This window comes from Pelophylax lessonae (genome assembly GCF_965119305.1).
Source record: "Pelophylax lessonae genome assembly, chromosome: 4".
NCBI classification, from domain to species: domain Eukaryota; kingdom Metazoa; phylum Chordata; class Amphibia; order Anura; family Ranidae; genus Pelophylax; species Pelophylax lessonae.
The window spans coordinates 624,731,037-624,755,227 of record NC_138771.1 but is presented as its reverse complement, the minus strand read 5'-3'; the positions used below and the strand labels follow the sequence as shown (position 1 = coordinate 624,755,227).

At 47.9% G+C, this 24,191-nt stretch overlaps 1 protein-coding gene across 1 annotated transcript in view; it reads right to left on the bottom strand.

Annotated features, from left to right (window-relative positions):
• Nucleotides 1–212: 212 nt before the first annotated feature.
• LOC309553978 (alpha-2,8-sialyltransferase 8E-like) overlaps nt 213–24,191 on the bottom strand; it is an 82,151-nt gene continuing 58,172 nt past the window's right edge. Inside the window, exons 6-7 of the mRNA XM_082255497.1 lie at nt 10,013–10,099; nt 213–757 (exon numbers count right to left, since the gene is read on the bottom strand). Of these exons, the coding sequence (XP_082111623.1) occupies nt 298–757; nt 10,013–10,099 (547 nt within the window). The 3' untranslated portion in view covers nt 213–297. The remainder of the gene's footprint in view (nt 758–10,012; nt 10,100–24,191) is intronic.

Here is a 24,191-nt window from a genome sequence, read left to right as displayed (position 1 = left end):
AACACCTCTGCATCCCTGTGCGGATAAACATGGCCCTGCATGGCTGCCCCTCTTTGAGTATGTTGCTCTGGAGTCTATATTTTCGACCATACAGGTATCTGTAATGGCACGGTATCCACAAACATTTATAGTGCATCAGCAAAATGTTATGATGGATGTTTAAAAAAAAAGAGATATTGACTATGGTCCCACTCATACATTTTCTAGTTAATAGATTTTTAATGGCACATGATTGCAACTGCAGATCAAAGCAAAATCAAGCATTTAAATAAAATTTTGAAGTCCACATATCAAAATTTAACACTTCCCAACTTTCAGATACAGTGCTCCCTTTGAATGCATCTTCGTATAGATGGCGAACTCATCGGGCATGGAGTGGAAGCCAGGTTTGGGGTGCATGTTATCATAATAGTGGTGTGTGATAAAATTCCCTTCTGGGTCCTTAGGAAAGGGCCAAAACCCATAGAGGGTCACTTTGTTGCACAGTTCACTAGCAGCACTTACTAACATAAATCCTGAAGATAGACGCCTGGCCTTAACGCCCATCTTTTTCCAGTGGCTGGAAAGGTTTTTGAGATAGTCAGGATGAAAGAACACAACTTTGTTTTCCAAATTGAAGTCTTCTACAGAGTACAAAACTCGGAAAGAAACATCTGTGTTGTGGACATAGGAGAAAGCTGGCAATATGATCATTGCAGAACCATAACCTTTGACAAGGTCGATGAAAGGCTTCCGTCTTCCATGGAGTTTTCCAAACCTTTAACAATGAAGAAGCAAGTCAATAAGAGAACAGAAGTTTTTTTTTTTTTTTTACAAATGAAAAAGAAATGGAAATCCTGCACCCCATCCACCACAATGCCCAAAAAATGGACTGGCTTGATTGCTTAGTCAACAAGAGCTTTAGTACTAGTCCCTCCATTGCCATGAAAAGTAAGTCTTCTTAAATGTGTCATGGCAATGGGCCAAACAGTTTGTCACCATGGTAATAAGGCCAATCCTCTACCGCCTAAACTAATAAAGTCGAGCCCTACATTGTCATAAAAATAAGGCCCTATCCTTCAGTCAACATGGCAATGTGCCTGATTGCTTAGTTATCTTGGCAACAGACCTGATTGCTCAGCTAATAAGGCACTTGGATTGCACCAATTGGTCCAGTACAGTTGGTGCTATGGCAAGAGACTAAATGTTACTTTAACTATTACATTGAGGCAGATCCTTTGGTCATCCTGGAAATGGGGCCAAACTCTCTGTGAGTATGGCAATAAGTGGATTCATCCATTATTATGGCAGTTCGGTGGATCCTGTACTTGTCATGTGTTCCTCAATTGCCCTTGATCATCATAGGAACATACATGAAGTCTTCTGTTTTAATGGTGGAACTCTTGATCTCTAATGCAAGCAGAGCCAAACCATCTCTTGCCATAGCTATGCGATTAAACCCTCCAACATACTTACCATGCTCACATACTAATAATGATTAACCATGTCTAGTGAACAATGTCAACTTTAGACAAACCTTTCCTACTTTTTGCTGTGACAAACACTGTGTGCCCCCATCATTAATGTCAATGGCAGAATGGCCCACTATCGTTGATAACAATGAAGGAGAACAAGGAAGAGCCACTTATCATTGGGGTCAGTGACAAAAGGGCCCCTTATAATTGGTCTCTTTGCCAGTGGAAGAAGGGTCCTATATTTAATGCCAGTGGGAGAAGGGCCCCATACAATCTACGGTATGTCAATGGGAGAAGGGACCCCTATCATTGGTATCAGTAAGAGAAAGGCCCCTATTAATACAGTTTGTGGGAGAAAGGCCCCTGTTATTGGTGTCAGTGGGAAAAGGCCCCCTATAATTAGTGTCAGCGGGGGAAGCGTCATCTATTACTGATGTCAGAGGTAAAAGGAAGTCCTATGATTGGTGTCAGTGGGAAAAGGGTCCCTTCAAATGATGCAAGTGGGAGATGTTTCCCCCATAATTGGTGTCAGTGGGGTAAGGGTCCCCTATGATTTGTGACAGTGGAAAAAAGCCTCTACTGATATTGGGGGCCCAGTTATTAATACCAGTGGGAGAAGGGTCCCCTGTTATTAGTACAAGTGGGAGAAGGGTCCCTATCCGCTAGTGCTCAGTGGTTACTGACCAAAAACACACACTGCAGAGCAAAATGCTGGTGCTGGTATTGACTTTTGTTAGTGCCAGATCTATGCGGACACCCTTGGGGCTTAGATGCCAGAACTGAATGGAAGTGCTCCAGCTTGTTTCTGGCCACTGAGGTCCTGGAACCAATAACTGGCATGGGCAACTTCAACCTTTAATTAGCCCCAGTACTTTAAAAGCCTCAGTGCACATGAATAGGTGATAATTCCACCTGTGCTTCTCTCCCAGTGATCCATAATCAGCTCCCGCCCTACCTCCCCTTCAGTGGCAGCCCGTCCATTAGGGGCACAGGGGCGCCGCCCCCGTAATCTACATGCAGGGTGCTGGATGCATGGATTTCAATGGGGGATTTTATTTTTTATTTTTTTTGAAGCACATGATTAGTGCCAGAGGCTCCAATTAGCTTCAAAAAAGGATGGGCTCGGGGCGCAGAGCACTGCACCCTGAGCCCACCCAGTTGTGTGACAATAGCGAATGAATTTTCGCTATTGTCACATGGATTCTCCTCCTGGCCAATCAGGAAGCGGGTCCTGAGACCCGTTTCCTGATTGGCCAAAAGGGGAAGCCATCCTATTGGGGAAGGAGGAGGAGGGAGAAGACACAGGGGAAGCCCGACCAATAAGGAGGAAGGCTTATTGGGAAGCTTTCGCCGCCTCCACATGTCAGTCCAGGGGCAGCACATATGGTGTGCTGTGTGGTGCGGGCTGGAGCTGGTGTGGTCCGTGGTCAGGTCCGTCTGCCGCCCCCCCGACCCATGGAGCACCAGCCGCCACTGCTCCCTTTACCCTTTTAGCCCCCCCCCTTCCTAGCAGTATTACATAAAACTAAATTATGAAGCACTCCAAAGACCAAACATTTTTGAATGCACAAATTTACATATACATAGGAGAAAATATATTTTTACTTTAATTGTTTCTGGACCGCCCTGTGTATATTTGCTGCAGCGGGGCGGCCTCTCTGCGTGAAATTATGTGCCTGTACGTGATTTCTCTCTTCCTGGTCTGGGGTGCGCACGCTGATTGGATACAGAGGGAGCCAATCAGTGGGTATGGTGGACCCAATGTCCACCGGGACCCACCGATCATTCCCGAGGCAGAAAGAATGGCGGTCTGCCTATATAAACAAGGCAGATCGCCATTCTGTGACAGAAGACAGAGATCTTGTGTTTATGATAATCAGGAACATGGATCTCCGCCTTCTTATAGTACAAGCACCCCCCCCCCCCCCAGTTAGAAACCACTCCCTAGGGACACATTTAACCACTTTTGGACCGGAAGATTTTCCCCCTTAATGACCAGGCCATATTTTGCAGACAATTGCTCGGTCGTGCGACGCTGTACCTGAATAAATGTCCTTTTTTTTCTCCACAAATAAAGCTTTCTTTTGGTTGTATTTGATCACCTGTGCGATTTTTATTTTTTGTGCTATAAACAAAAAAAGAGCGACAATTCTGAAAAAAATACAATATTTTTCACATTCTGCTATATAACATTCCCCCCCCAAAAAATATAAAAATCTAAATTTTTTAACATTTTAGGCTAATTTGTTTTCTGCTACATATTTTTGGTAAAAAAAAAAATCGCAATAAGCGTATTTTGATTGGTTTGCGCAAAAGTTATTGCGTCTACTAACTACGGGAAAGATGTGTCATTTTTATTGTTTTTTTTTTTTTTTTTTTTTACTAGTAATGACGGCGATCTGTGCTTTTTTGCAGGACTGCGACATTGCAGCGGACAAATCGGACCCCTGACTAACATTTTTGACACTTTTGGGGGGACCAGTGGCACCGGCTTCCCCACTGACTAACGGGGGTGGGAGTGCGCCTCTGCCGACGTGCGCTCACTCCCTAGCTGCAGGCGCGCAACCGACGTAGCCCTAGATCAGTTTGCCTGGGAGAGCCACACTGCGGCAACCGGTTAAACCTTTGATTGCCCCTGATGTTAACCTCTTCCCTACCAGCGTCATTAGAACAGTTACAATGCATCCTTTTTCAGCACTAATCACTGTATTGGTGTCTCTGGTCCCCAAAAAAGTGTCACTTAGTGTCCGACTTCACCACAATGTCACAGCCCGCTATAATCCGCTGATCGCCACTATTACTAGTAAAAAAATGTAAAAAATAACAATTCCTTTAAAAAATCCCATAGCTTGTAGGCACTGTAACTTTTGGGCAAACCAATCAATATATGCTTATTGTGATTTTTTGTACCAAAAATATGTGGCAGAATACATACTGGCATAAATTAAAGAAGAAATTAGATTTTTTTTTTTAATTTTTATTGGATATATTTTTTGCAGAAAGTAAAAAAATAGAATTTTTGAAAGAACTTACCATAAAATTATTTTCTCTGAGTCCTCTGACAGTCGCCGCCCATCCATATTAGCCTACACTAGTGGGTAATGGCGCCCTCTTCAGGAGCAAGCTAGGCAGATTAACAGGTTAATAAAAAACTTTTATACCTAGGCACACCTCTAGGGGGCCATCCCTCAGCCATTATCCTGAACCAGATCTCACTGTTCCTCAGTTTGTAGCAAGCAGTACTGGAAGGCAAGAATCCCCAGATACAAATGATGCAGAGGGGCGGGGGCGGCGACTGTCAGAGGACTCAGAGAAAATAATTTTATGGTAAGTTCTTACAAAAATTCTATTTTCTCTTACGTCCTCTGACAGTCGCCGCCCATCCATATTAGCCTTCACTAGTGGGATGTCCCAAAGCAGTGCAGGTGTGAGGGGTGGGAAGACGCAACCAAAAACAGAAGGTAGTGCAAACAACCGGGCTAGAAACAATCTGAGCCCACAGGACAACAAGCCCAAAGTGGGAACAAACCCAGAACAACAAAAAACACCCCAATGAAGAGACAGAAAAAAACCTGTCTCCTCAAACAACTGCAGCACTCAAAACTTTGCAGCCAAAGGAAGCATCTGAGGATGCCAAGACATCAATTCTGTAGAACTTTGTGAAAGTGTGCACAGATGACCAGGTCGCTGCCTTGCCCTGATGGCGAAAAGCCCAAGAGGCGCTGATAGCTCTAGTAGAATGGGCCTTTAGAGGGAAAGGAGGAACCTGACCCTTGATGGAATAGGCCTGAACAATTGTCTGTCCCATCCTTTTAGAAATAGTTGCCGCGGACTCAGCCGAGCCCTTCCGAGGTCCCTCAGGAAGAAAAAACAGGGAATCAGACTTCCGAACAGATTCCGTGGCAGACAGGTAAACCTTGACCGCCCGGACCACATCTAAGGAATGCAAAGCCACCTCCTTAGGATGCTTGGGCTTCGCACAAAGCGAAGGCAACACGATATCCTCGTTGAGTTGGAATGAAGAGACCACCTTGGAAATAAAAGACTGATTGGGTCGCAGAACGTGGCCAGTCCGGAGCCACCAGAATGACAGGTATCCATTCCGACGCTAACCTGCGGTGGAACCTGGAGAACAGTTGAAGCAGAGGGAAGGCATACATCAGCCGATACCGATGCCAAGGCACCACTAACATATCCGTGGCGTCTGCCAGGGGATCACTAGTTCTGGCCACGAACCTTCCCACCTTTTTGTTGAGACGGGACGCGAACAGATCCATGTCCGGAGTCCCCCACCAGGCACACAGGAGGCGAAACACCTCCGAATGCAGGGACCATTCCCCCTGGTCCAAGGTCTGGTGACTCAGATAGTCCGCCTGCCAGTTTCCCACACCCGGAATGTGAACAGCCGAAATCGCCGGAACGTGCAATTCAGCTCAAGACAGGATCTCAGCCACTTCCTTGGCCGCCCGGGCACTCGTAGTGCCCCCTTGATGATTGATATAAGCCACCGCCGTGGCGTTGTCCGTCTGTACTCGGACCGAACACCCCTGAAGTTGAGATGACCAAATGAACAGAACGCTCGGAGCTCCAAGACGTTTATCGCAAGGAGGCCTCCACTGCCGACCACGTCCCCTGGGCACAAAGAGTGCCCAGAACTCCTCCCCAGCCCGACAGGCTGGTATCTGTGGTGAGCACCGTCCACAGTAGAGGCCGGAAGGACTGGCCCTGAGTCAGGGCCGGCGACCGGAGCCACCACAAAAGATCCGACTGCACTTGGTGGCTCAGGAGAAATCCTCCTGTCCAAAGACTGAGGCGTTCTGTCCCATCTGGTCAGAATCTCCGCTTGCAGAGTCCTTGTGTGAAATTGAGCAAACGGGACGGCTTTGAAAGCTGAAACCATCAGATCCAGAGACCACATACAGGTCCGCAAGGAGGAGAGATCGTTATCCCAGAGGGATCTGATCTTGTCCCGTAGAGTCCGGAGTTTGTCCTCCGGAAGGAAAACTCATGCCTGAGCAGAGTCAGGACCATCCCCAGGTACTGAAGACGAACTGGAGGAGTCAGTGCCGACTTCTGAAAATTGATGGTCCGCCTGAACTCCTGGAGTGTCTGAACCGTCACGGCCAGATCGCTTGTCAAAGTTGCACACAAGCTTGACCTTAACAGGAGGTCGTCCAGATAACCGAGGACCGCGAAGCAGAGATATCTCTGATGACCCTTGTAGATAGGGATGAACAGATACGTATCCTTCAAGTCGATGGAGGCCAGGAAGTTCCCTGGACTCAATGACGCCACTACCGACCTGATAGATTCCATCTGGAACTTTTGCACCCGCACAAAGCGGTTCAGAGACTTCAAGTCCAGAATCGGGCGAACCTTGCCCTCCTTTCTGGGCACCGTGAACAGGTTGGAGGAAAAACTGCAAAACCTATCGCGAGAAGGCACTGGCACAATGACTCCTTGGGCGAGTAGATCTTGCAATGCCCCCATAAGATCTCTGAGACGATCGGGAGTCAACTGGAGATTTGGCGGGAAGAACCTGTCTGCGGGGCGAGATCGAAACTCGATCTTGTACCCTGAACGAATCAGTTTGTGAACCCATCAGTCCCGAATGCCAGACAACCAGGGTTCCCGAAAGCAACGCAGGTGTCCCCCCACCCCTAAGATGGGTGAGGGCGTGCCTTCTGGAAGAGGTCGACTGGGCCGCCGAACCGGACTGACCGGACCACAGCTTCTTGCCCTCGGAGGGCTTAAAAGATTTGTCCTTGTCCTGCGCCCCGAAAGGACCCAGGTTGAGCTTTGAAGGAAGACCCCCGCCTAGCGTGGGGGGCTTACCCTTAGTGACCTGGGGCAACAGAGTACTCTCATCCCCCGTAATCCCTTTAATCAACTCATCCAGAGTGTCCCCAAAAAGACGACTCCCCACATAAGGAACATCAGACACCGTCTTTTTGGAAGCGTGGTCAGCCAGCCAGCTTTTCAGCCAAATAATGTGGCGGATCGCGACCCGACCACAGACAACCAAGCGACTAACGGAGCCTCGTCCAAGGCCGCATCACACAGGTACATCCCAGTCTGGTAATCTGATCCACCATGTCAAGGGCAGTCGGAGAGGCCGACTCCGCCACAGGGGTGCTTCGAAGCACTTTGGACCACGCAGTGAGAGCCCGAGAGGCTATCACCGAGGCAAACACAGGTTTTAGCAGGGAGCCCGCCACCAAGTAAATGTGGCGGGAAAGCGTTTCCACGTGCCTATCAGCCGGATCCTTGAACACCGGAGAGTCCTCCACCGGCATCAAGGTGGATTTATTCAGCCTAGAAACAGTGAACGTTTGTCCACTGCCTCCAAAAAGGGATAGCGGTGGGAAAAAAACTTAGGCACCACCAGCATATGTTTAATGCAACGCCACTGGTCATTCACAATTTCGTGAAACTCCTCAGGGCAGGGAAAAACCTGACCTGACTTCTGGGCCCTGTGGAACCTTAAGGCAGCCCGCTTACTTGACTGAGATGGCTCATTGTCAAGATTGAGAGTTTCCTTAATGGTGCTAATGAGGGCATCCATCGCAGCGCATTACCGCGCCACCGAGGAGGAAGATTCCTCCATCTCCCCCTCAGAAGTGGAGGACTGGGACCCCTCAGGAAGGGCATCGTCAGTGGCAACCAATTCAGGCTCAGAGTCAGAGGACTGGGAGGGCATAGGCCATTTTTTAGAAGAGCATTCCGACATCAGCAGATCCACTTTGGATGCCAAAGTCATAAGAGCAGCAGATAATGAGGCCATGGAAGAGGATTCAGGGGTACCCGAAGCCCCCACCAGGTCTGCAGGGAATTTGTTATCCTGGGAGTCCATATTTCCATATAAATTAAAAGGGAAGCTGGTCCTTTAAATCGGCGGTTCCCGCGGACCCCCCCCCCCCCCCGCAGCCTGCACCAATTGAAAGAGCCCCTTCAGACAATACAATAGCCCCAAGAAAAAAACATTTTTTTCAGGAAAATGGCCTAGGCAAAGGAAAAAATCCCCCAGAGTGTCAGGTACTTGCTACTGCTCTGTGAAAAAATGGAAGGGAGGGATGATGTGACTTCACGCCCCTAGAGGCCTAGCCCCTGAGCCACAATAAAATGGTGCCTAATGAAACTCAATGCAAAAAGTCACCGGCAAGATGGCCGCTTGCCCTTAATAGGCATGTGCCCTTAGCCAAGATGGCGCCCGATCGGCGCCAGGACAGGTGTAAAATGACTGCTGCCCACACACAGAGCACAGCCACCTGCCCTCACCCAAAATGGCGGCCGCGCTAAACAGTGCCAATTCAAGCATTTACATGCAGTCTGAACACCACAGGGGACCCGAGGGAGACCCCCTCACAGCTATGGAGCCCCCCACACCCCCCATACCCCCCAGGTACCACAAGTACCCTGCACAGCGCCCTCAGCAGGGCCAGGGAGGAAGGGAAAATACACCAAGCCAGCCAGAAGGGGGATCCCACAGAGACCACCAGCCCTGCCATCCCCTAAGAGTGGGCCCACAAACCCCCCTAAAATTCCCCAGGGACAAGGGGGTATCAGTACTCACCAGTTCAGGAAAGCGGGCACCGCTCTGATACGGAAGACCTCCCACCCTAAGTGGGGGTTCCGTCAGCCAAGGAGGGATGCTAGCAACACGTGGGCGAAGATACAGCCTCGGCGAAGACGCAGCTCCACAGGCTCGTCCCCATTCCAAAGGGCACTGTCGTTGCGAGGCCTGGGCATACCAGTAACCTGCGACGGTCGTTGGCAGGCTGCGATTCCATAAGGATCTATATTACCCAGTGCGAGGCCCAGCTCTGCAGTCACTTGTAGTCCTCAAGGGAAAAGGTCCCTAACTAACTAGTGATAGTGAGAGAAATAAAAACCTATTTTCAGAAGAAAAATACATAATTTGAGAAAAAAACATAAAGAAAACCAAGATGCTAGGTTCCAACCAGGAAGAGCTAGCCTACTCGTGACGCTAGGCAGCATAAAACTGAGGAACAGTGAGATCTGGTTCAGGATAATTGCCCCCTAGAGGTGTGCCTAGGTATAAAAGTTTCTTATTAACCTGTTAATCTGCCTAGCTTTCTCCTGAAGAGGGCGCCATTTCCTACTAGTGAAGGCTAATAAGGATGGAGGGGACTGTCAGAGGACGTAAGAGAAATATTGTTTTTTTTTCATAATTGTCAGGGATTTTAGTATATAGTGTAAAAAAATAAAAAAACGCAGAGCTGATCAAATACTACCAAAAGAAAGCTCTATTTGTGGGAATAAAAAGGACATCAATTTTATTTGGGTACAGCATCACACGACTGCGCAATTGTCAGTTAAAGTAATGCAGTGCTGTATCACAAAACACAAAAAATTACCTGGTCATGAGGGGGGGGGGGGGGGGGACAAACCTTCCAAAGCCGAAGTGGTTAAAGAGACACTCAGGTCTAGCAGTCAATCACTAGACATTGGTGGTGGGAGAACAATGATACAGAATATCTTAAAAAGAGACATTTTTTTTTCAAAATCCCTATGTTAAAGAAAAATAAGTATCTCACTTTTCTACCAGAATGCTTGGGTTGGCACTGATGAGATGGGACTTTGTGCCAATGTCTTTAGCCAGTTTGAGCGGCGGCAGATTAAGCCTGTAACAGATTTGAGAGAAAAAGTAAAAATTATGTAAATGACTAAATAGCATTTTACTGTCTTCTCCAGCAATATTTATTTTGTCTGGAACTGATAGCAAATGGTCAGACAATGAGAAAAGTGCAACAATGTATAGAAAACACTAACTTTAATAATAAATAAGCAGTAGTATAGATAATGTGACAAGTTGGGGAATTTGTAGCTCATTAGTAGCAGTTAGTTTACTCCGCGACAGAAGTATGTTTCAGGGCTGCTTCTGCCCAATTTTATTTAACCACTTTACCACTAGAGCATTTTGCTGTCTTACGTCTGGGCCACTTTTCTGCGATTCGGCGCTGTGCGACTTTAACTGACAATTGCGCGGTCATACGATGCCGTACCCAAACTAAATTTACCTCCTTTTTTTCCCACAAACAGAGCTTTCTTTTTGTGGTGTTTGATCACCTGTGCGATTTTTACTTTTTGCGCTATAAAAAAAGAGCGTTTATTTTGAAAAAATAACAATATTTTTAATATTTTTTTATATGAAATTCCCCCCAAAAAAGATGTAAAAACCAATTTTTTAAAAAATTTTTGGCCAATTTGTTTTCTGCTACCCATGTTTGGTAAAAAAAAAAATCGCAATAAGCATATTTTGATTGGTTTGCGCAAAAGTTATTGCGTTTACTAACTAAGGGAAAGATTTCTGTCATTTTTGGTGTTTTTTTTTTTTAACGAGTAATGGCGGCGATCTGCGATTTTTTTTGCGGGGCTGCGACATTGCGGCGGACAGATCGGACCCTTGACTGACATTTTTTACACTTTTGGGGGTACCAGCGACATTACTGCAGTAATCAGTGCTATAAATATGCACTGTTACTGTAAAAATGACACTGGCAGGGAAGGGGTTAATTTTATTGGAGAGGGAGGGGTTAATGTATGCCTGGTGCTTACTGACGTGTGGGGGGGAGGTGACTGAGTGAGCCAGGGACAGATCGCATGTTTAGCTATGCTGAACACTCCGATCTGTCACTCCCTGTCACTTAGGAGATCCGCCCGCTCTGTTTTTTTTTTTTTTTCAAGAAAATAAACTTTTATTGAGCACATAAATGATCCAAGGTGCAAACAGTAACAGAAGAAGGTACAAAACGCAAGTGGCATACAGAATATACAGAAGGGTTCAGAACTTCGATCAACGCATAAAAGCTCAGGTACCAAAAAATGCAAAAATAGTAGAGTGAGCACATTGCAAACATCTTAGCTCAATCACATCATAACTGTTGAGACAACTTTGACACATACAGAAAAGTAAGCACAATGTGTAGGGTCAGGAGTAGTAAACTAACAAACCAAGGAACTAATGGTGGGAAAGGGAAAGGGGAAAGAGCACCACTGAAGAGCAACATAGATCAGAACATAGCACCAGCATTAGAAATACCCTGCTTATCCCATCAAGAGTCTGTCCATCACCAGCTGGGGCGGGGCCCGGGTCGGATCATCCAACCATGGTTGCCACAAGGCGGAAAACTTCTTATGCGCCCTACGATGTAGGTAGGTAACTTTTTCTCTAATCAACAGTTTGTTAACCTGGTCAATCCACTGCGCCGTCGTTGGGACCCTGGAGGAAATCCAATATCTCGCAATTAGCTTGCGCGCCACATAGAGCAGTCTAAGTACCGCCGTATGGGCATGCGGGGTTAATGTTTCATCCTCCAGTGCCCCAAGTAGACACACAATCGGATCTCTAGGCAATGTAAAACGATAGACTCCGGATATGGAGTCAATGACCTCGCCCCAATATCTAAACAGTTTGGGACACCTCCAAAGCATATGGATCAGCGTTCCCTGGTCCCTGTTACATTTGGGACAGGTGTCACTGTCCCTACGCCCCCATCTGAACAACTGGACCGGAGTGCGATATGCCCTGTGAAACAAAAATAAGTGAGACACCTTCTGCGACGCTGACACCGAGACCAGTGGGATCGAGGAGAGACACAGCTCCCATGTCTCACCATCAATAGGTCCCAGGTCCCTCTCCCACCCAGCTCGGGCCGGAAGAGAGGCCGGGTTCTGCATGGCAGCCAGCAAAGTGACGTAGACCCGAGAGATCATACCTCGTTTGTCAATAGACCTAAAAACATCTATCGTCAGTGAATGTTCCACCAATCGAAGGGGGACCGTCCGTGACTGGACATCTAAAGCATGCCGCAGCTGAAGGTATCTAAAGAACAACTGCCTAGGGACCTGAAACTCACTCTGGAGTTCCCGAAAAGACCTCAAAACCCCATCTCCGCGGTAAATCTGTGCAAAGAAAGCCAGTCCCCGGGACTCCCAGCACCCCACTCCCTCCAACCCAGACAACTCCCGATAATTGGAGTTCCTCCACAGTAAGGTACCATGAAAGAACCCCTGTATTCGCAGCATTTTCCGCACAGAGTGCCATAAAGTAAGGAGAAGCCTGACAGTCGGGAGCGAGACCTGCAAATGCGTGAAACCAGCGTCCAAATGCGCAAATGCAGTGTACGGGGAGCCAGGGGGAACCAGGAGAGCCCGGATGGGATCCGCAGGATCAGGCAAATCCCAACCTCCCAGATGCTGAACCTGAGAGGCAAGGAAGTACACCCTAGGATTAGGGACTGCCAGACCCCCACTGTCCTTACTCATCTGAAGTGTAGTCAGTCTAATACGGGCCACCCGTTTCCTCCAGATTAGATCGCGAAACAAGGATTCCACACGCAGGAACCAGCGTCTCGGGATCCAGAGAGGGGCGTTGTGGAGTACATAGAGGAGCTGAGGGGCCCAAATCATCTTTACCAGATTGACCCGTCCCGCCACCGACAGAGGGAGTTTACACCAAGCGGTACATTTAAGTCTAAATTTATGAAGCAGGGGCACTAGGTTAAGTTCCAAATAACGGCCGACATCCGGGGTCACCTGAACACCCAGGTAGCGGAACTGGTCAACCACTCGGACATCCCTAGCCCTTTCCGGCAGGGGGGCCAAGATGGGGTCCAAAGGCATAAGGACCGACTTATCCCAGTTTATTGAGAACCCGGAAAAGGAGCCGAAAAAGTCAATCAAATCCATGACCTCGCTCAGCGACCTCCCCGTGTCCCCCAGATAAAGGAGGGTATCGTCGGCATATAGGGAAACCACGTCCTCATGAGGGCCCCGTCGGAAGCCAACAATCTCCGGATGAGTCCGGAGACGAGCCGCGAGCGGCTCTAAGGCCATGGCAAACAACAAAGGCGAAAGTGGGCACCCCTGCCGAGTGCCCCGGAACAAACAGAAGGGTTCCGACAGGTCCCCGTTGACCCTAAGTCTGGCTCTAGGATTGGCATACAACAATTTAACCCAACTAATAAAGGTGTCCCCCACTCCAAAACGCCTCAGCACCGCCCACAGGTAAGGCCACTCGACGCTGTCGAAGGCCTTAGCTGCGTCTAACGAAAAGATTGCTCTATTACCAGGATTATCCACAGGGAGCTGAAGGTTAAGAAACAGGCGTCGCAGGTTCAGAGCCGTAGCTCTCGTGGGGATAAAGCCCGATTGGTCCCTGCGGATAATGCTCTGCACTACTGCGGACAGTCTAGTGGCCAGTATTTTAGCTAATAGTTTAACGTCCGAGGTCAACAAGGAGATAGGTCTATAAGAGTCGGCTAGCATAGGGTCCTTTCCAGGCTTGGGGATCAGTACCACAATGGCTTCGCACATAGAGTCAGGCAGGGTCCCTCTCCGGAAAGCGTCATTGAACACCCTCAAGAGCACCGGGACCAGCTGCTCAGAGTATCGGCCATACACCTCAGATGGCAGGCCGTCCGCACCCGGGGACTTGCCCCGTGGGGCGGCCTTTAGTGCCATTAGAATCTCGTCCGCAGTTAAAGGAGCATCCAGGCCCTCCGCCTCCCGGGCAGAGAGCGCCGGCAGGTCGCAGGTGTCCAGAAAATCCTCCACCACCCGCTGCGGGGCCGACACCTTAGAGGAGTAGAGATCCGAGTAGAACTCACGTAGGACCCTAGATATCTCAGGAGTGGAGCTCAGCAGGGCCCCCGAAGGGTCCCGCAGAGCGGTAATAAATGCCGCTGGCTGTTGGGAGCGAACCAGCATAGCCAACACATGACCAGTACTCTCCCCCTCCTCAAAATGCTTCTGCTGTAGGAAAAAACGCTTATTTTCAGCCCTTTGCAAAACCACCGTCTTGGAGAGGGACTGGGCTGCCAACCAGGAGCGTTGAGACTCCTCCGAAGGGTCATTAACATAAGCCGCCTCCGCCCTGGTCACCTCTTCCAGTACGGTGTTCTCCCATTCCTTAGTAGAAGATTTAATGTTATTTATCAGATAACTAAACTGCCCCCTCAGGAAGGCCTTAGCAGAGTCCCACACCACCCCCAATGCAGCCGTATCCAAATTAATCGTCAGAAAGGAAGTTAGTAACTGGGGTATGGGGTCAGGACTAGGAAATAGCGTGAGCCAGAAAGGGTTCAGTTTCCAAAGGGGTCTCCCCGACCTAGACGGCAGAGACAGGCTGATCCGGAGCGGAGCATGATCCGAAACCAATCTCGGGCCATACTCAGCCCCAACCACCAGCGGCAAGAGGGCCGGATTGCCGAACCCCATATCAATGCGGGAGAGGCCAGACCGTGCAGCCGAGTAGCAAGAGTACACCCGGTCACCCGGATGCCCCATCCGCCAAACATCCGTCAGTCCCAACTCCCCCATCAACCGAGCAAAGGGAGACCCATTGCCGATCGACTGAGGGGGCCCGGAGCGAGGGGTAAATCTGTCCCAATAGGGGTCCAGGGTGGCATTAAAGTCACCAACAACCAGCAGAGGGACCGCAGGAAGGCCAGCAATCCTCTCCGCCAGCAGACCAATGATCCCAGCCGAAAACGGCGGAGGCACATACACAGCAATTATTGCGCAGGACAGACCCCCAACAGTACACACTAGCATAACAAATCTACCCTCGGGGTCAGCATAGGATGATGAGCAGGCAAAATTAACCCCCCGCCTTATCAGCAGACTCACACCCCTGGAATATGTAGAGTAACTAGAATGGTATTGATGTGGGTACAAGCCAGGGGCCAAACTGGGAGGGGGGTCAGCAGCTAAGTGGGTCTCCTGCAAGCAAACAACGTCCGCTTTTAGTCTTTTCAGATTGCGGAGGACAGCAGTTCTCTTCAGCGGATTGTTCAGGCCACGCACATTCCAGGAAACGCAGCATAAAGTATCAGCCATGGTCATTCAAGAGGTATGATGGACACGAAAGGATGTTGAAGCAGCGGAAGTCACTACATCTCAGGACAACAAAAAGGGGCAAGGAGGGACGTGGAACAGAGGGGGGCATCAGCCAGGCACTGCGAACAGCAAGGGGTAGACCAAGTCTCCAGCAGGCACAGAGAAGGCTCCAGGCATCCGGGCAGGAGGCCCAAACAGGGGCAGCAGGGTTGCAATAGTCATCTCCAGTGGTGAGGAAGAGGGTGCAAAACAGGACAAACAGGTGCGGGGAGGGGTAACAGTCAACAGAAGGTTCGGGATCCTTAGAGCGCCCACCGCCAACATGGTTCAGTGAGCGTCGGTCATCGGCAAAGTCCGTCCAACCAGGACCCATAGGGGGGAAAATGGTGGGAGACGCAGCTGGCATAGCAGTCTCCACTAGAACAGCGTTCAAGACCACCAAAGGTGGTAACTGTAGTCCGGGTAGATAGGGCAGCCTCCGCCCATATAGGGGTATCACGGGGACCACCCGATCAGCAACAGTAGATGCAGGTCACAGCTAGGCCACAGGTTAGGCCTCAAGGATCCCCTGGCCGTGGAGACCGGTCGGGGCGCTGCGCCCGCCCCTCCACCTCCACCCACTGTGCCGCAGCCGACGGGCTTTCAAAGAATTTCACGCCATCCCGCGCCACCACTCGCAGCTTAGCAGGATAAAGCATAGCGTATTGCAAATTCATCTCTCTCAACCTCCTCTTCACCTCTCCAAACCTCGCTCTCTGCCTCTGCACCTCTGCGGAGTAGTCCGGGAAAAGAGAGATCTTGGAGTTGTCCATCGCCAACTTGTCCTGTAGGCTCCGGGCCTTGGTTAGGATAACATCTCTGTCCTTAAAATTAAGCAATTTAAAAATGAAAGTGCGGGGAGGCGCTCCAGGAGGGAGGGGGCGCATGGGGACTCGGTGCGCTCTTTCCACGGAGAACATGGGAGTGAAAGAATCCCGGCCAAAAGTTTCCAGCAGCCAATTCTCAATAAATGCAACAGGGTTCTTCCCCTCAGCCCTCTCTGGGATGCCAATAGCTCGCACATTATTGCGTCTCATCCGATTCTCAAGGTCCTCCAGCCTGGCCGCCTGTTGGGCAGCCAGAAGTGCAGTATTTTTAACCTCCCTCTGAAGGGGGGGTAAATCATCCTCGATGGAGCTGACCCTGCCCTCCACAGCCGCAGTGCGTTCCCTGAGCTTCTGCATATCATGCCTTATGAAAGTGATTTCAGCCTTAACACCCCTCAGCTCTACAGTAAGAGCAGCAAGGGAGGTGTTACTGGTGGTGACTGCGGCCATTATGTCCCTCAGGGTGGGCTCAGCATCAGGCACAGGGGAGGAGGACTGGAAGTTACCTGCAGTGTCCCAGGCAGAAAGGTGCGCAGAGATGTCACCCAGCGGGGCTGTGTCGTCGGCATCTGACTGCGGAGGAGGAGAGATAGCAGGAGCGGTCGTCACACTAGGGGCCGATTTTGTGGCAGGCTTCGAGAAGAGCTTCTGGGCAGCCTCCTTATGTGAAGGCTTCTGTGTGCCTCGCTGCAGCTGGGCGCCATCTTGGGCTTGGCGGTCAGGAGCATGGCGGCCGGTCGTCTGCCGAGATGACATGTTGCAGCGGCTCGAGGGACCCACCTGACAGACCAGGAGCTCCGGGGATCACAGAGGGACGAGTCCCGCGAAAAAGATCGGATCGATCGGGTGTCCAAAAGGATGATAGCACAGGATGTTCGGCGGAGCGAGAGCTTCACACGTCCGGCTACATCCGCTGCTCGGCCACGCCCCGCCCGCTCTGTTTACACAGGCGGGCGGATCTCCAAACTGGGTTACCCACGACGATCGGGGCACGACGATCGGGGCAGAGCAGCGGCGATCGCCGCCGCTCCTCCCCTGAATGAAAACAGCGGGAGCGCGCCTCCGGTGGTGTGCGAGCGCCGCCTACAGGGGGAGGAGTCTAGCGACGTAGGTCTACGTCGCTAGACGATAACGAGCCACTGTGCCGCAGTAGCAGCACAGTGGCTAATGTTAAAGTGGTTAAAGCGGAGTTCCGGCCACAAATTTTTTTTTCAATAAAAATACCCCCGGGACAGTCAGGGCTAGTACATTCCACAACGGATAGCCTGTGAACTATCCTGGGTCGCACTTACCTTTTACAAGAAATACTTACCTTTAAAATTTCTTCTCCAGCGTTGCCATCTCGGATGTGGGCAGCTGAAGCCAGCGCGATCCTCTTCTGCGTCCTCTTCTCCCAGAATGCACCTGCACCGGCCCCGCTCGTCGCTTCCGGTGCGGCGCCGCATTCCTCCACAGCTTCTGGGCATGCCCAGAAGCTGTTTAGCAGGGAATGCGGCGCCGCACCGGACGTGATGAGCGGGGCCGGTGCAGGTGCATTCTGGGAGAAAAGGACGCAGAAGAGGATCGCACTGGCTTCAGCTGCCCACATCCGAGATCGCTCCCCGCTGAGAGAGGATGGTCTCCCTTCTATATAGGATCACAGGTCTCTGTGATCATTTCACAAGCCCATCCCCCATACCGTTAGTAAAAACTCCCCTAGGCTCACACTTAACCCTTTGATCACCCCTAGGTTAACCCCTTCCCTGCCAATGTCATTATTATAGTAACAGTGCATATTTTTAAAGAGGGGGGGGGAGGGGGGAGTACTACGCTTCAGGGAGCTAATTAAAATAGATTCAAGTCAGATATCACACTTCATCACATTTGTTATACCATCATATAATTACATAAATTTGTGAGTATATAAATAGTGCTCCAGTGAATACCTTTATATAAAAGTGCTTGTGTGCATATAAATTATTTCATACTCATCATAATGATTAATAAATAAAGTGCTTATAAGTGTAACCTAACCAGTGATATATAATTTTTGAAAATTTCATATAAAACACTGAAACTTACTATAATAAAGTGTTGCGTGTGAAGAAAAATGTGCAAATAACCAATTGCTTTTAAAAGGTGTAAACGAATTATGTGCAATGAATCAACTTCATATATTTTCAGTGCACGTTTTAAAAGTGTATAGTGTTTATAAAGGATAAATTCATAAATAAATAAAGATGGGGCTTAACCACTGCGGCAAAGTGGCTCGTTATCGTCCAGTGACGTAGACCTACGTCGCTGGATCCCGCCCCTCTTGGGGGCGTGCGCGTGTGGCCGGAGGCTCGCTCCCGTTGTATTCAGACACAGCGGGAGTTGGTCCAGGGGAGGAGAGGCGGTGATCACCGCCGCTCTTCCCCGATCGTCGGGGATGGAGTGAGGAAATCCGCCCGCTTGTGTAAGCAAAGGGGGCGGATCTCCTATGTGACAGTCACAGATTACAGGATTCAGCATAGCTGAACCTGCGATCTGTGTCTGTGTCACACAATCCCCTCCCCCCACACACGTCAGTAAGCATGAGGCATACATTTAACCCCTTGATCACCAATAAAGTTAACACCTTCCCTGCCAGTGTCATTATTACAGTAACAGTGCATATTTATAGCACTGATTACTGTAGTAATGTCACTGGTACCCCCATAAGTGTAAAAAATGTCAGTCAAGGGTCCGATCTGTCTGCCGCAATGTTGCAGTTCCGCAAAAAAAAAAAATCGCAGATCGCCGTCATTACTAGTAAAAAAAAGTAAATGCAATAACTTTTGCGCAAACCAATCAAAATACGCTTATTGTGATTTTTTTTACCAAAAATATGTAGTAGAAAACAAATTGGCCTAAAATGTTAAAATATTTAGATTTTTAAATTCTTTTTTTGGGAATGTTATACTGTATATCAGAATGTAAAAAATATAGTTTTTTTTTTCAAAATTGTCGCTCTTTTTTTTCAAAAATTAAAAATTGCACAGGTGATCAAATACCACCAAAAGAAAGCTCTATCTGTTGGGAAAAAAAGGACATAAATTTAATTTGGGTACAGCGTTGCACGACTGCGCAATAGTCCGATAAAGTAACGCAGTGCCGAATCGCAAAATATAGCCTGGTCAGGAATGGGGTAAAATCTTCCGGTCTTAAAGCGGTTAAAAATACGCTCATTGAGAATTTTTTTTGTCAAAGACATGTAGCTAAATACATTTTGGCCTAAATATATGACAAAAATTGAATATATTGGATATTTTTTAACTGTCAAAGTAGAAAATGTAAATTTTTTCGCAAAATCTTCACTCTTTTTTTATTAATATCGCAAAAAATGAAAAGTGCAGAGGTGATAAAATACCACCAAAAGGAAGCTCTGTTTGTGGGAAAAAAAGGATGTAAATTTCGTTTGGGTACGGCGTTGCATGACCGCGCAATTGTCAGTTAAAGTCGCACAGTGCCAAGTTGCAAAAAGTGGCCTGGACGTAAAGCAGGAAAATCCTCCAGTGGTTAAGTGCTATAGTGTCCAATATCGTGATGACTCCCAGTTTTTCTCGTATAATTCTTAGGGTCCTTATTCAGTCCAATAACTTCCTCCACCTTTAGGGTAGTGAATAATAGTGCTCTTCGGTGATAGCACTTATAGGTGTGCTATCTGCTCACCTCAATAACGCTTTAATTACACCTGTGGTAAATGAGCCTGGGTTGTTGCCTTTTCCTCCACTCCTGTTATAGCCTCTAGCTCTCAGGGGGTTATGGCTCCTTTATATGTATGTTCCGCTCAGTGGGGTTACTCCTTCCTCTCCGGGATGATTGGTCTTTGCAACTCAGTAAAGAAGGGGGGGCCATCATGGTGCAGTATTTATAAGCATTTTATTTTAAATACGGTAAATAGTATCACTTACTTTTAATACTTTACAATCCCCTGAAGAAGTCACGTGACTCCGTGACGTAATGCGTTTGTGGACTGTTGTCTGAACGCCCTAAAATTGGGTTCAAGAGCAGTTCTTCTGACCACAAAAAACACTGAACTCTCTCAAAATCGAATCACGTTTAGCACTTCAGTGTTTATTTATGTCAATGGGCAGAATAAATTAAAATTCTGGCCAATGAAATAAACTTCAAACTCTGTTAACCACTTACCTACTGGGCACTTAAACCCCCTTCCTACCCAGGCCAATTTTAGCGTTGTTGCACTTTGAATAACAATTGTGTGGTCATGCAACACTGTATCCAACGTTAATGTTATCATTTTTTTCACACAAATAGAGTTTTCTTTTGGTGGTATTTAATCACTACTGGGGTTTAGATTTTTTGCTAAATAAACAAAAAAAGACCGAAAATTTAGAAAAAAAAAAAAAAGGTTTTCATAGTTTTTTGTAATTTTTCTCCTTTATTGAGGTGCGCTGATGAAGCTGCACTGATGGGCACTGATAGGCTGCACTGATGGGCTCTGATAGGCGAAACTATAAGGCAGCACTTGTGGGCACTAATAAGGCGGCATTGATAGGTGGCACTAATGTGTGGCACCGATGGGCACTGATGGGAAGCACTGAAGGGCACTAATAGGTGGCACTGATGGGCACTGATAGGCTGCACTGATGGGCTCTGTTGGCTGCACTGATAGGCACTGATAAGGCGATACTGATGGGCACTAATAAGGCAGCACTGGTAGGCACTAATAAGGCGGCATTGATAGGTGGCACTAATGTGTGGCACCGATGGGCACTGATGGGAGGCACTGAAGGGCACTAATAGGTTGCACTGATAGGTGCCACTGATGGGCACTGATAGGTGGCACTGATAGGCACTGGTAGGTGACAGTGATAGGCACCACTGATAATGAGGCACTGATTGGCAGCACTGATCCGCACTAATAGGCACTAATAGGTGGTACTAGTGGGCATTGATAGGTAGCACTGGTGGACACTGGTAGGTGGCACTAGTGGGCACTGATAGGCGGCACAGATTTTCACTGGTAGGTGGCACTGGTGGACACAGATGAGGCGGCAGTGGCTCTCTCTGTGTTTGGGGCCGATGTCCCTCTGACAGAATCCGGTGATCGGCTTTTTATTTCTCCACACTAAAAAAAAATGTCAATTACTGGCTCTGTTTACATCACATGATCAGCTGTCAACCAATGACGGGATCTTGCCCCTTACTCTGATCTATGATCAGTTAAGTCTCGTGGACTCGCTAAACACAGAGCGAGCCGCAGGCGCCTTGCAGGGGGCGCCAGGCAACTCATGCACGGGAGGACGTACATGGATGCCCTCCCAGCAATTTAGGCCAACGCTGTAGCCATCTTTCGGCTTTAGCACAGGCAGGAAGAGGTTAAACTCTGATAAACTCGCCTAAACTGTTTTGAAAAAATGCAGCTTAAGTGAGTTTATATGATTTTCTCCTGTTAGGATAAACAGCGTTTACAAGAAACCAGTGTGCATTAAGCCTTATTTTGAGTGCTAATGCAGGTGCTGGCGAGAAACTCTTCTAATCCAGTAATCAGCTTCCCTGAACAGATTCATACAGGAATACTTTACTTTGAGTCCATTCAGGGTTCTCATTTTTTTTTATTGAAAATACTTTTTATTAGATTTTTCACATACAAAACAAGTACAACAAAAACAACACTGTAGACACCACACTAAATATGCTTGTGTTGCCCATGCAGAGGTGAAATTTTTAAACAAATTACAAATACGAGAAGCGAAAGCAACACCGAGTTGACAATGGTGTGACTGTGAAATCTGCACCGTCAGGTGCCAATAACTGACATAAAAAAACCCAAAACAGGGACCCAGTTTCCTGTACCTAGTACAACACAAAAATAAGTCTATCTAGGCATCTCCAGACCCTACGTTATCTAGAAGCTATAAAGCAGTGGCGGTGTCTGACAACAATTTGGCCCAAACGTTATCATATTTGACAGGAAATCTACTTTTTGCGTAGGTATCTTTATACAATGGGAGATTGTTGGTGATTAGCTGTTTCCAGAAGGAATTTAAAGGGGGAGCCTGCTTCTTCCAATACAAAGTGATGGCTTTTCTTGCATAGAAAAGAAGAATACTGACAAGGGTTTTTTCCCTCTCTGGTATGAAGAAGATTGTCAACAAGGCCTAATAAACAAATTTCTTTGGCTTGGGGGACAGACGTTGATGTAAAATTATTGACAGAGGTTAACATTTCCGACCAAAATCTTGTTATATCAGGGCATGACCAAAAAAATGTGGGAATAATGTCCTTTGGATTACCCACACTTCCAAAACTCAGAAGAATGGGATGAATTCATTATGTGAAGCCTAGAGACTGAGGGTAAAATAGGCTCTATGTATTATTTTAAATTGAATTAATCTATCACGTAGAGAAACTAGTGTTTTAAACGGAAGATCCCACATGTCATCCCAGTCTTTACTGTCTAAATGCGGTGCATTCCTCAGCCACCTATTTTTTAGTGGTTCTAATGGAGGTAGGCAACTGTTACCAGATGGGCATAAATGTGAGATGTGGGTTTGTCGGAGAAATCATTTCTAAGCACCTGTTCAAGCTCTGACTCCACTAACCTAAGAGAGGCCTGTGGGAATTGACTATTGAAGGCGTGGCCTATAGCTAAAATTGTGTTTAAAGGGTACATTAAAGTCTTTAAGGAGCGCTGATCCACTATCTGAGAGATGCATTTGATTTTGTATTTCGTCCACACAACCAGATCTGGTAGCATAAAGAATTAAGGTAGTGAGGGGTTCCTCCAAAGGGGTGCATTATTTGACACTGGGTAGTTTCTCTAGCCAATCCGGCCCTCCAGGCTCTGATAGTTGTAGACATAGATGGAGTTAAAGGATACAGGGCCTTTGGGCAGGAAATATAAGAGCTTGCAGAGCCGCTAGGGATCCAACAATAGCCGCCTCTAACATAGTAGATGAGTTAGTAGTATCTGGGGAGAGCTACCAGGCAGCAGTAACTAATTGGGTGGCCATGTCATATTTCTAGGAGTCTGGGAAAGCCAATACCCCCTGTGAGGAGGGTCTCATAAGAGTGGACAATTTTTATCTTGGAGGGCAAGGGCCCCATAAAAAGATAGAGAAAATTTGATTCAGATGGGTAAAAAAAAGATTTGGGGATCCAATGAGGAGAATGGCAGAAGACGTAAGTAAACTTAGGTAGTACTTTGATTTTAAGCAGATTACCCCCCCCCCCCCACAGTAGAATGAGTGACAGTGATTCCCACGCCTTCAACTGACTTCTAGTGTCATATATAACCAGGTCCAGGTTTAGGGAAATATTCTCAGATGACTGTCGAGGAACTCATACCCCTAAGTATTTAAAATGGTCTACCCACTGGAGTGGGACATCTGGAGAGGGCGGAAGCCTGGGCCTCAAGACCAATGGAGAAAAGTAAGGACTTGGTCTAGTCAACTTTAAGCCCTGTGAAGGTAGAGTAGGTTTTAGTTCAATACTTGTAATGCTCCTTGTAAGGAGGGTCCTGCATCATTCAACAAAAAGAAAAGGTTGTTAGCATACAGGGCTACCCTCTCCTCCAACCAGCCGACCCGAATGCCTTTAATATGTGGAGAAGTGAGAAACAGCTCAGCCACTGGTTCGATTGCAATGGCAAACAGGGCTGGAGAGAGGGGGCAACCCTGACCAGTACTTCTATGCAAGAAAAAGGAAAATAAGATTCCACCACCCAACCTACCGGAGGCAGTTGGATTCTTGAATAATATCTTAAGCCATTCAATGAAACGTAAGGGGAAAGCCATCCTCCGGAGAACCTCCCACAGAAAAAGCCACTCGAGCATGTCAAAGGCCTTCTCTATGTCCAGAGAGGCTACTACCCTGGAACCTTGATTAGAATGTGCTGCAGGGATGTTTGTAAACAGTCTATGGAGATATATACTGTATCTGTAGATTTGTTCATCATAAAACCAGTTTGGTCTGGATCAAATACTGTAGGGAGTAGTCTCTGCAACCATAAAGTAAGGAGTTTAGTTAAAATTTAACATCA